General features: G+C 45.8%; 1 protein-coding gene across 1 annotated transcript in view; it reads right to left on the bottom strand.

Moving 5' to 3' along the window:
• The window catches only part of DNAH7 (dynein axonemal heavy chain 7), a 1,092,938-nt gene that overhangs the window by 145,035 nt on the left and 934,303 nt on the right, over positions 1–13,600 (bottom strand). The window contains exons 53-55 of the mRNA XM_063934143.1: positions 11,473–11,565; positions 9,890–10,066; positions 462–623 (exon numbers count right to left, since the gene is read on the bottom strand). Of these exons, the coding sequence (XP_063790213.1) occupies positions 462–623; positions 9,890–10,066; positions 11,473–11,565 (432 nt within the window). The remainder of the gene's footprint in view (positions 1–461; positions 624–9,889; positions 10,067–11,472; positions 11,566–13,600) is intronic.

Below are 13,600 nucleotides of genomic sequence, written 5' to 3'. Positions count from 1 at the left end.
GGATATATATGTACTATAATTAAAATAAAGTAAACTTTTATTAAGCAATTACAAGTGCCACCAGGAAGAAAGCAGGCTGCAGAGGACGCTAGACAGCCATTAATAATACTCATGCAGCAAAAAAAAAAAAAAAAAAACAATTATGGTGGAGGGGGGTTTCTGGGTGCTCGGAAGAAGATGGAACAGTAGTCAAAGATGGAAAAACCCAAAGTACAGTAGCTCGACATTCATATCTAAATGAGCTTTGGGTGGAGTAGAAAATGAACAGTAATCCAGGATGTAAGAGCTCAAAGTAACGTATTATTTTTCAAAATAGTTACAGTACATATCAGTTTAAGCATATTTTTCACACACAATCATTGTTCAATAAAATTCAAAATTGTAAAGGTATATTGTGGTCAGAGTTTATATGAGTAGATCATAGGATCAGTGTCAGTGGTGAGGAAGATAACAAACTTTACCTCACATACTTTCTCCAGCATTGGCATCCATGAGGTAGCAAGGTGACAGTTTTGAAGCACTACCCAACTACCTTCTTTTATAGCCTTTTCTGTCATGCGCAGAGCTATTGGTCCTTGTCCTTGTCCTAGAGATAAGGAGCTCAGCTTTGAGCCTCCAAAACCCTGCAAGATAAAGCAGATAATTTGATGGGCTTCTCAAACTAGCAAATATCCACAAAGTTAATATAGGAAAGGAATGCAGTTATTAGGAAGCCAAGAAAATGAACTCTTAATATATTGAAGGATCACAAGATTGACCATGAAACGCTAAATTATAAAATGTATTTACTAATGGAAAATAAAATGCAAGGGTGTTAAAATGAAGAAATACATTATAAAATGGGTATGTTAATCTAACTGTATGTTTATCTGGAAGATAAAGTGAAATCTGACAAGTATTTGAAGAAATCTGAAAGTATAATCATGTGCTTTTTGTACAAAGTGTTAAAAATGTAAAATATCAAAATAGCATCGGTTAGATAAAATGTGTACATTTCCACACTGTGCTGTATGGAGCTCGCCTCCTCTACAACGACACTATGCAACATACCTCTCATCTGTGCGCGGCCAAGGAAAAGGTTACGTACTCAATCTCAGGGGCACTGGACCATACCATCCATGCCCACACTTTTTACAAAAGCGGATGTAACTTGCAATCAACAAGCTCCATAGCAAAATGTAAGTGAGCAGTTGAGAGAGTGATACGGGTCTAATGGGCTGTATTCAGAGATGGACACTAAACTGCGACAAATTACTGCAAATTATGCTAATGCTTCAGTGGATGGCCTGTCTATTGAGCAGGGACGTGCGGTGAGCACACCCACCGCCTGCAACTCTAATCCATCAGGGTGCGCAAAAAGGCAAATCATCGAGTGGACAATGGCCACACAATCAGACTTCTATGCAGGGTCGGATTAACAATGGGGCGGATGGAGCTGCAGCTCCAGGCCTTCCCATCAAAATAGGCCCACAGGATCCCTGCTGCTGGTAACAGGAAAAAATGTTTTTCCTATTACAGCACGTCAGCAGCACTAAACAGCCTCAGAAGTCCTCCCTGCGTTGAAAGATTTCTCTGCTCCTCCCCTGCACCATGATCTCACACAGGCACCGTGCCTCCCCTCCACTGGGTACAAAAGCAGCAGCCATCGGTGTACTTACCTGCCGGCCCGGGACGCAGGGTAACAGTGACTTAGCCGCTGGTCTAGTCCTGTGACCCCTCTGCCGTCCCGGCTAGTGGTGCTTGCTAAATGGTAGCCCCCCCAAGAGGGCGTGGTCACGGGTCCATGATTAGGCCACGCCCCCGACTTTTCCTGGTTGGTCTGTCTGCTCCTGCTCTGTCTGCATAGCTCAGTGACTGGGGAAAACGGGGGAGAGTGAGAGGGCTGTTGGGAACAGGGTATGTGTGTTGGAAGGGACAGGCTGGAGTTGTGTGTAGGGAATGGAGTGAACAGGGTGGCTGAGTGTGTGTGTATGGTGACTGGAGGGGACAGGCTGTGTGTGTGGGGGGGGGGGGATGGGGGAAACAGGCTTTTTGTGTGTATGTATTTGTATGGGGTGTAGTATGGTTTGCCGGCGGCCCGACCGCCGGCATACCAACAGCGTGGCAAGTGCAAATGAGCCCCTTGCGGGCTCACTGCGCTCGCCACACTGCGAGCACGGTGGCTGTATTCTCCCTCCAGCGGGGTCGTGGACCCCCACGAGGGAGAAAAAGTGTCGGTATGCCGGCTGTCGGGATTTCGGCGCCGGTATACTGTGTGCCGGGATCCCGATAGTCGGCATACTGAAGACCACCCTTTGTATGTGTAGGGACTGGGGAAACAGTGTGTGTGTGTGTGTGTGTGTGTGTGTGTGTGTGTGTGTGTGTGTGTGTGTGTGTGTATGTAGGGACTGATGTAGGGACTGGGGAACAGGCTGTGTGTGTGTGTGTGTGTGTGTGTGTGTGTGTGTGTGTGTAGGGACTGGGGAACAGGCTTTGTGTGTGTGTGTGTGTGTGTGTGTGTGTGTGTGTAGGGACTGGGGAACAGGCTTTGTGTGTGTGTGTGTATATGTATGCGTGTGTAGGGACTGGGGAACAGGCTGTGTGTGTGTGTGTGTGTGTGTGTGTGTGTGTGTGTATGTAGGGACTGGGGAACAGGCTTTGTGTGTGTGTGACATGTGTGTGTATATATGTAGGGACTGGGGAACAGGCTTTATGTGTGTGTGTGTGTGTGTGTGTGTGTGTGTGTGTGTGTGTGTGTGTGTAGGGACCGGGTAAACAGATTGTGTGTGTAGGGAGTGGGTGGGGGAACAGACTGTGAGTGTGTGTGTGTGACATGTGTGTGTATATATGTAGGGACTGGGGAACAGGCTGTGTGTGTGTGTGTGTGTGTGTGTGTGTGTGTGTGTGTGTGTGTGTGTGTGTGTGGGGACCAGTAAACAGATTGTGTGTGTAGGGAGTGGGTGGGGGAACAGACTGTGTGTGTGTGTGTGGTGACATGGGCATGTTGGTGGGGGTGGTTGCGTGCACAGACTCTGGGTTGCTCACATTGGAGGCTATGCTCAGGCGGGTGATCTGCACGTCTATGCACGCTCAGTCCATGTGCATTCGGATGCACTATGTGCACTGGGTGGAGCAGCGTTGGAGTGTTGGGAGGGTCGCTGCTCGTCCAGCTCGGGATCCTGGCAGTGGCGGTTTTAGGTGTGGGCTAGCAGGGCGGGCACCTGGGTCACTGCGGCCTGAGGCCCCCGCCAGTGCCATCAGCACTCGTCTGCTGCCTGCACCACAGTGCTCCCCACCACTTCCTGCTCCGTCCGGCCACCCCCCATCCTGGCCACTTCACGCTGCCTGCACCCCATCGCGGGAGTATGACAAGTACATAGAGCCGGGGGACCACAGGCGCCAAATGGTGAGTGACGGCTAGCTAGTGCAATTTGTATAATGGGCTACCTGTTGCTATGTGTATAAGGTGCTACCTGGTGCAGTTTGTATAACAGGCTCTACCTGGCGATACATGTATAAAAGGGGCTCCACCTGGCATAACGTCAATAAAAGAAAGGGGCTCTACCTGGCATAACGTGAATAAAAGGGGCTCTACATGGCGTATTGTGTATAAGGGGCTCTACCCATAGTCATAACCCTGCTGTTGCTGGTCACACCCTCTGCGACAGTATATTATGGGCCCTTCATAAATTTCAGCTCCAGGCCCATGCGGTCCTTAATCTGGCACTGCTTCTATGCAACTCTATATATATAATTGGTAAGTAAAGTGTGACAAAGTGAGAGGGGGAAGGGGGTTTGTTATAATGTGACCATGAACTGGAATGAGGTGTGTTTGGCTCAAGTGAGTCTTGACTACATGCCAAATGTATATAATGCAGCTGTGCTTGTGTGCTGATTTATCCAAGTTTGACATGTAATCAAGACTCACATGTGCAATGGGGTTAATGGAATAGATAAAATTCAGGGCCCACAGGTCATCCTAATCCATCACTTACCCACACTACTGTCACAATCTTTACTCTGAGCCACACTCACTTCTTTCATCTCACTAAATTGTAAACTTTCTCAAGAGCAGATTTGTCTATATGCTTTGGTTTCATCTCTGCATTTTATCTACCTGCTATGCCCCTGTTTTATACATATATGCACTGCTTTCTCCACTGTCTGTGGCTGTGGAGCACTATGGTGCCATACAAATCAAATACTATTATGCTAATAATAAGAATTTACTTACCGATAATTCTATTTCTCGGAGTCCGTAGTGGATGCTGGGGTTCCTGAAAGGACCATGGGGAATAGCGGCTCCGCAGGAGACAGGGCACAAAAAGTAAAGCTTTTACCAGATCAGGTGGTGTGCACTGGCTCCTCCCCCTATGACCCTCCTCCAGACTCCAGTTAGGTACTGTGCCCGGACGAGCGTACACAATAAGGGAGGCAATTTGAATCCCGGGTAAGACTCATACCAGCCACACCAATCACACCGTACAACTTGTGATCTAAACCCAGTTAACAGTATGATAACAGAAAGAGCCTCTTAAAGATGGCTCCTTAACAATATAACCCGAATTTGTTAACAATAACTATGTACAGTATTGCAGATAATCCGCACTTGGGATGGGCGCCCAGCATCCACTACGGACTCCGAGAAATAGAATTATCGGTAAGTAAATTCTTATTTTCTCTATCGTCCTAAGTGGATGCTGGGGTTCCTGAAAGGACCATGGGGATTATACCAAAGCTCCCAAACGGGCGGGAGAGTGCGGATGACTCTGCAGCACCGAATGAGAGAATTCCAAGTCCTCTTTTGCCAGGGTATCAAATTTGTAGAATTTTACAAACGTGTTTTCCCCCGACCACGTAGCTGCTCGGCAGAATTGTAATGCCGAGACCCCTCGGGCAGCCGCCCAAGATGAGCCCACCTTCCTTGTGGAATGGGCCTTAACAGATTTAGGCTGTGGCAGGCCTGCCACAGAATGAGCAAGTTGAATTGTGTTACAAATCCAACGAGCAATCGTCTGCTTAGAAGCAGGGGCACCCAACTTGTTGGGTGCATATAGTATCAACAGCGAGTCAGATTTTCTGACTTCAGCCGTCCTTGAAATGTATATTTTTAAGGCTCTGACAACGTCCAACAACTTGGAGTCCTCCAAGTCGCCAGTGGCCGCAGGCACCACAATAGGTTGGTTCAGGTGAAACGCTGATACCACCTTAGGGAGAAAATGCGGACGAGTCCTCAGTTCTGCCCTATCCGAATGGAAGATTAGATAAGGGCTTTTATAAGATAAAGCCGCCAATTCAGATACTCTCCTGGCGGAAGCCAGGGCCAGTAACATAGTCACTTTCCATGTGAGATATTTAAAATCCACCTTTTTCAATGGTTCAAACCAATGGGATTTGAGGAAATCTAAAACTACATTTAGATCCCACGGTGCCACCGGAGGCACCACAGGAGGCTGTATATGCAGTACTCCTTTAACAAAAGTCTGTACCTCAGGAACTGAGGCCAATTCTTTTTGGAAGAATATTGACAGGGCCGAAATTTGAACCTTAATAGATCTCAATTTGAGACCCATAGACAATCCTGATTGTAGGAAATGTAGGAAACGACCCAGTTGAAATTCCTCCGTCGGAACACTCCGATCCTCGCACCACGCGACATATTTTCGCCAAATGCGGTGATAATGTTTCGCGGTGACTTCCTTCCTTGCCTTAATCAAGGTAGGAATGACTTCTTCTGGAATGCCTTTCCCTTTTAGGATCTGGCGTTCAACCGCCATGCCGTCAAACGCAGCCGCGGTAAGTCTTGAAAGAGACAGGGACCCTGTTGTAGCAGGTCCCTTCTCAGAAGTAGAGGGCACGGGTCGTCCGTGACCAACTCTTGAAGTTCCGGGTACCAAGTCCTTCTTGGCCAATCCGGAGCCACTAGTATTGTTCTTACTCCTCCTCACCGTATAATCTTCAATACCTTTGGTATGAGAGGCAGAGGAGGAAACACATATACTGATTTGTACACCCAAGGTGTTACCAGTGCGTCCACAGCTATTGCCTGTGGATCTCTTGACCTGGCGCAATACTTGTCCAGTTTCTTGTTGAGGCGAGACGCCATCATGTCTACCATTGGTCTTTCCCAACAGTTTATTAGCATGTGGAAGACTTCTGGATGAAGACCCCCCTCTCCCGGGTGAATATCGTGTCTGCTGAGGAAGTCTGCTTCCCAGTTGTCCACGCCCGGGAAGAACACTGCTGACAGTGCTATTACGTGATTCTCCGCCCAGCGAAGAATCTTGGCAGCTTCTGCCATTGCACTCCTGCTTCTTGTGCCGCCCTGTCTGTTTACATGGGCGACCGCCGTGATGTTGTCCGACTGAATCAACACCGGTTTTCCTTGCAGGAGTGGTTCCGCCTGGCTTAGAGCATTTTAGATTGCTCTTAGTACCAGAATGTTTATGTGAAGAGACTTTTCCAGGTTCGTCCATACCCCCTGGAAGTTTCTTCCTTGTGTGACTGCTCCCCAACCTCTCAGGCTGGCGTCCGTGGTCACCAGGATCAAATCCTGTATGCCGAATCTGCGGCCCTCCAATAGATGAGCCTTTTGCAACCACCACAGAAGATATACCCTTGTCCTTGGCGACAGGGTTATTCGCAGGTGCATCTGAGGATGCGACCCTGACCATTTGTCCAACAGATCCCTTTGGAAAATTCTTGCATGGAATCTGCCGAATGGAATTGCTTCGTAAAAAGCCACCATTTTTCCCAGGACTCTTGTGCATTGATGTACAGACACCTTTCCTGGTTTTAGGAGGTTCCTGACAGGTCGGATAACTCCTTGGCTTTTTCCTCGGGAAGAAAAACCTTTTTCTGAACCGTGTCCAGAATCATCCCTAGGAACAGCAGACGTATCGTCGGAAAACAGCTGCGATTCTTGGAATATTTAGAATCCAGTCGTGCCGTCGAAGAACTACTTTAGATAGTGCTCTTCCGACCTCCAACTGTTCTCTGGAACTTGCCCTTTTTAGGTCGTGCAAGTAAGGGATAATTTAGATGCCTTTTTTCTTTGAAGAAACATCTTTTCGGCCATTACCTTGGTAAAAAGGCCCGGGGTGCCGTGGATAATTCAAACGGCATCGTCTGAAACTGATATTGACAGTTCTGTACCACGAACCAGAGGTACCCTTGATGAGAAGGACAAAATTTGGACATGGAGGTAATCCTTGATGTCCAGGGACACCATATAGTCCCCTTTTTTCCGGTTCGCTATCACTGCTCTGAGTGACTTTATCTCGATTTGAACCTTTTATGTAAGTGTTCAAAACATTTTAGATTTAGACTATGTGTCACCAAGCCGTCTGGCTTCAGTACCACAATATAGTGTGGAAAAATAATACCCTTTTCCTTGTCGTAGGAGGGGTACTTTGATTATCACCTGCTGGATATACAGCTTGTGAATTGTTTCCAATGCTGCCTCCCTGTCGGAGGGAGCCGTTGGTAAAGCAGACTTCAGGAACCTGCGAGGAGAAGATGTCTCGACTCTCCAATCTTTACCCCTGGGATAATACTCGTACGATCTAGGGGTCAACTTGCGAGTGATCCCACTGCGCCCTGAGACTCTTGAGACTACCCCCCCACCTTGAGTCCGCTTGCACGGCCCCAGCGTCATGCTGAGGACTTGGCAGACGCGGTGGAGGGCTTCTTTTCCTGGGAAAGGGCTGCCTGCTGCAGTCTACTTCCCTTACCTCTATGTCTGGGCAGATATGACTGGCCTTTTGCCTGCATGCCCTCATGGGAAAGGAAAGATTGAGGCTGAAAAGACGGTGTCTTTTTTAGCTGAGATGTAACTTGGGGTAAAAAAGGTTGGATTTCCCAGCTGTTGCTGTGGTCCCCAGGTCCGATGGACCGACCCCCAAATAACTCCTTCCCTTTATACAGCAATACTTCCATCTGCCGTATGGGATCTGTATCACCTGACCACTGTCGTGTCCCTGACATCTTCTGGGAGATATGGACAACGCACTTATCTTGATGCCAGAGAGCAAATATCCCTCTGTGCATCTCACATACATATATATAGAATGCATCCTATTAAATGCTCTACATGAATAAAATATTTTCAGTCAGGGAATCCGACCAAGCCAACCCAGCACTGCATCTCCAGGCTGATGGCGATCGCTGGTCGCAGTATAACCACCGTATGTGTGTATATACTTTTTAGGATATTTTTCCAGCTTCCTATCAGCTGGCTCCTTGAGGGCGGCCGTATCTGGAGACGGTAACGCCACTTGATAAGCGTGTGAGCGCCTTATCACCCTAAGGGGTGTTTCCCAACGTACCCTAATTTCTGGCGGGAAAGGGTATAACGCCAATATTTGCTATCGGGGTAACCCTACGCATCATCACACACTTCATTTTATTTTATCTGATTCAGGAAAAACTACAGGTAGTTTTTTCACTCCCACATAATACCCTTTCTTGTGGTACTTGTAGTATCAGAAACACGTAACACCTCCTTCATTGCCCTTAACGTGTGGCCCTAATGAGAAATACGTTTGTTTATTCACCGTCGACACTGTATTCAGTGTCCGTGTCTGTGTCTGTGTCGACCGACTGAGGTAAATGGGCGTTTTTAAAACCCCTGACGGTGTTTCTGAGACGCCTGGACCGGTCCTAATAGATTGTCGGCCGTCTCATGTCGTCAACCGACCTTGCAGCGTGTTGACATTCTCACGTAATTCTCTAAATAAGCCATCCATTCCGGTGTCGACTCCCTAGAGAGTGACATCACCATTACAGGCAATTTCTCCGCCTCCTCACCAACATCGTCCTCATACATGTCGACACACACGTACCGACACACAGCACACACACCGGGAATGCTCTGACAGAGGACAGGACCCACTAGCCCTTTGGGGAGACAGAGGGAGAGTCTGCCAGCACACACCAAAAACGCTATAATTATATAGGGACAACCTTATATAAGTGTTTCTCCCTTATAGCATCTTTTATATATATACAATATCGCCAAAATCAGTGCCCCCCCTCTCTGTTTTAACCCTGTTTCTGTAGTGCAGTGCAGGGGAGAGCCTGGGAGCCTTCTCTCCAGCTTTTCTGTGAGAGAAAATGGCGCTGTGTGCTGAGGAGATAGGCCCCGCCCCTTTTTCGGCGGGCTCGTCTCCCGCTATTTTTGAAGTTAGGCAGGGGTTAAATATCTCCATATAGCCTCTGTGGGCTATATGTGAGGTATTTTTTGCCTCTAATAAGGTTTTTATTTGCCTCTCAGAGCGCCCCCCCCAGCGCTCTGCACCCTCAGTGACTGTTGTGTGAAGTGTGCTGAGAGGAAAATGGCGCACAGCTGCAGTGCTGTGCGCTACCTTTATGAAGACTCAGGAGTCTTCAGCCGCCGATTTTGGACCTCTTCTCTCTTCAGCGTCTGCAAGGGGGCCGGCGGCGCGGCTCCGGTGACCATCCAGGCTGTACCTGTGATCGTCCCTCTGGAGCTAGTGTCCAGTAGCCAAGCAGCAAATCCACTCTGCACGCAGGTGAGTTCACTACTTCTCCCCTAAGTCCCTCGTTGCAGTGATCCTGTTGCCAGCAGGACTCACTGTAAAGTAAAAAACCTAAGCTAAACTTTCTCTAAGCAGCTCTTTAGGAGAGCCACCTAGATTGCACCCTTCTCGTTCGGGCACAAAATCTAACTGGAGTCTGGAGGAGGGTCATAGGGGGAGGAGCCAGTGCACACCACCTGATCTGGTAAAAGCTTTACTTTTTGTGCCCTGTCTCCTGCGGAGCCGCTATTCCCCATGGTCCTTTCAGGAACCCCAGCATCCACTTAGGACGATAGAGAAAACTTGTTTGTTAATATGATCTACAGTACTTAGAAAAATAAATGATTAAGACTAAAAATTTGTTTGACTACCTGATCGTCTGCAAATTTCAGTAAGGCTGCCATTGGATCAGCACCAGGAGACAACACAAAGACCAATGGGGCACAGCAGTGGCTGTCACCAAATGCTTTGGCAAGATCGAATGGAGGAGGTTCAATAAATTGACGTCCTAAGTTTTCTGTTACAAATTCCTGAACCATAGGAATAACCTAGAAGCAAAATATAGTTAAAAAGACTTGGTAACATGGAATACAGTAAATACTGAAAAAGTTCAGTTAAAGCCATAAAACAGTAGTAGTAGTAGTAGTAGAGTAGATGATGTTGGGAGGAATCTAGTAAATATCTATTTTGTTCTGTAAATTAAATGGATCAAAATTAGCAAAATAAAATACTGAAACCATTGAAAACTCTGTAATCCAGTAAATATCTTTTATTTCTAGCTCAAAAGAGTTGTGCAGTTTTCATTGTTTTAAATAAAGAGATTTCACCACTGATGTAATGAAGCTTGCAGTTCTAACCATACATTTCAATGTGGATTCCATTGTGTATGCTAAATCAATGAATGGTCCATTGATATTAATAGGAAAGCACCATGCATAAATAAATTAAATTATGCGGTGTAGTCAAACTGCCACCACCACAACCAAACTCCTTAACCAGCCCAGGGATAAACATCTTACTCCAGTTAACACTAAAACAGGGAGACCAAGGGGGTCATTCCGACCCGTTCGCATGCAGCGGTGCAAATGGGTCAGAACTGCGCATGTGTGGCGCCCGCAATGGGCACGCGCGTCATTGCCCAGCGGCAGCCGTCGCCGGGCAACGACCAGAAGAGAGAAGAAAGTGATCGCTAGCGCGATTGCAAGAAGATTGACAGCGGGGAGGCGTTCCGGGGCGGATACTCACTGTTTTATGGGCGTGGAGATCTGAACGCAGGCGTGTCCAGGCATTTGGAGGGCGGATGTCTGACGTCAATCCCGGGACCTTCATCGCTGGATCCGTCGCACAGGGTAAGCAGGTCTGACCCTGGTCTTGTTTTGCAGGAAACTTTTTTCGCATAGTAGGGCTGCACAAGTGATCGCAGCCCTGCTATGCTAAAATACATTCCCCCATAGGCGGCGTATGGTTGATCGCATGAGCAGCAAAAAGTTACTACGTGCGATCAACTCGGAATGAGGGCCCAAGTGCGTGGGGTCCATGCAAGAGTAGGTAGCAGCCCAAGACAACACAGGATGGCTCAGCAAGTTATTAAACAGATATAATTTACAAATACAAATTTACTAATATTTTTTTTTTACAGTCTTAAAATATATATGTTTTTCAATCTTAAAATATTTCATGTGTTTATTGTAAAATATTCCAAACTGTGTAGTTATGGTTAGAAAATATAAACATCTATGTATTAAATTCCTGCCCTGACTTATGAGCTTTACTGTGGTTAAGTTAATATTTTCTCATAAAAACAAGAAGGAAACAAGTGAAACGTGTTTGCAGTTACAGTTTTCTGTCATGCTTCATTACATTCAATATGCAATGTTGGTTGTTTATCAGATTTCTAGGCACCAACTCATCAAAGCTATGTAAGATAAGACTCTTAAATTGCAACCATACTTACTTTGTCAGGCCTTAGGCATCGGATGATGAGCATCCTTTGGAACTGACCCACTTTTTCTTGCCACTCAGAAGGAAAGGCTTCATGATGTGGCTCCTGCCGATGCAAACACAGCACATTGGTTTCATTTCATTTGTCACTTTTCATAATAGTTTCAAAGCATTAAAGTGAAAACAAGAGCAAGCTGAGCTTTGTATTTTGCCCACAAATCCTGATATGGACATTTATTTCACAGATTGCAGTAAAGATGAACAAATAAATGTTACAATTATCCTTTTCGGATTTAAAGATTTCCTTGACAACAGTAGAAGAATACTACAGCAAAAGCAGTTGTGGGAAATCATCTCAGTCTTTCATAAGAGTTTCATTATAGTTACATAGTTGTTGAGGTTGAAAAAAGACAAATGTTTATTGCGTTCAACCTGTATTATAAAATGTAATATCATATAAATGTTGTATCCTTGAATATTTCTTTCAATTAGGAATTTAACTAGTTCATTTTTAAACTTATTGAATGAGTCCACCATTACTACCTTCTCTGGCAGAGAATTCCAAATCCTTACTGCTCTTATTGTGAAGAACCATTTTCTCCGTTGTGTATGAAAAAATTTTCCGTCTAAACTCAGGGGGTGTCCTTTTGTCCTGTGTAGCGTTTTTTTTTTATTTATAAACAGATCGCCTGATAAATCCTTGTATTGTCCCTTTATGTATTTATAAATATTAATAATGTCTCCTCTCAGTTGCCTCTTTTCCAGTGTAAACAAATCTAACCATTTAAGTCTTTCCTCATAATCCAGTGCCTCTAACCCCTTAACCAGTTTGGTGGCTCGCCTCTGAACCCTTTCGAGTTCCAAGATATCTTTTCTATAGTGAGGTGCCCAGAACTGTACACAATATTCCAGGTGTGGCCACACCAATATTTCATACAGTGGCAGGATTACACTCTCATCCCTTGTCTCCATCCCCCGTTTTATGCTTGCTAACATCTTATTTGCTATTGTTGCTGCATTTTGACATTGCGTACTACTACTAAGTTTATTATCAATGAGAACCCCCAAATCTTTTTTAACTACTGTTATCCCTACATTTCCCCATTTAGTTTATACGCTGCCCTATTGTTCTTAGTCCCAAAGTGCATAACTTTACATTTGTCTATATTGAACCTTAGTCTCCATTTGTCTGCCCAGACCTCCAGTCTAGATAAATAATTCAACATCCTTGTCTGAATAAATTACTCTACATAGCTTAGTATCGTCTGCAAAAACTGACACGGTGCTTTCTAGGCCCACTCCTAGGTCATTAATGAATATGTTAAACAGCAATGGCCCTAGTACTGAACCCTGCAGTATTCCACTGAGCACTGAGGCCCATTCAGAGAACATCCCATTAATCACCACTCGCTGTCCCCTGTTGTACAGCCAATTACTTACCTAAATACAAATAGTGTTTCCTACCCCAAGCTCTCTTAATTTGAAAATTAGTCTCTTGTGTGGGACTTTGTCAAAGGCCTTAGCGAAGTCCCAAAAGATCACATCCGCTGCATGACCCTAATCAATATTATCGTTCGCTTTCTCGTAGAAGCTTATTAAGTTAGTTTGACATGACCTGTCCCTCACACAACCATGCTGATTCCTAGGTTTGTGAAGGACAGGTCATGTCAAACTAACTTAATAAGCTTCTACGAGAAAGTGAGTGATAATATTGATCAGGGTAAAGCAGTGGATGTGATCTTTTTATACTTTGCTAAGGCCTTTGACAAAGTCCCACACAAGAGACTAATGTGTGGGACTTTTTATGCCAAAGTCTACTGCTGCCGGAGAGGACGGGTCCGCAACGGAGGCTGCACGCGAGTCCCCTCTTTTCTTCAAAACGTCCCTGGGTACAGGCAAGTTTTTGCATGGTGTAATAGGACAGCTTGGAGGGAATGGATATGGACACTGTTATGTGGGAAGAACATTTAATGGTGAGCAGTGAATTAATATGGTAAATGTGAGAAACAAGAACTAAAATTGTCATGAATGTAATCTGTTCACCAAATTCCCATACTTTTCAGACACGGGATCATTCAGATCTGGCTGCATCATTGTAGCTGTGCACAGTTGCTGCGCAGCTACAAACACTGCGATCGCAT

Source organism: Pseudophryne corroboree, chromosome 7 (assembly GCF_028390025.1).
Source record: "Pseudophryne corroboree isolate aPseCor3 chromosome 7, aPseCor3.hap2, whole genome shotgun sequence".
Taxonomy (NCBI): Eukaryota; Metazoa; Chordata; class Amphibia; order Anura; family Myobatrachidae; genus Pseudophryne; species Pseudophryne corroboree.
The sequence above is the reverse complement of the archived record's forward strand: the minus strand, read 5'-3'. Positions and strand labels throughout refer to the sequence as shown.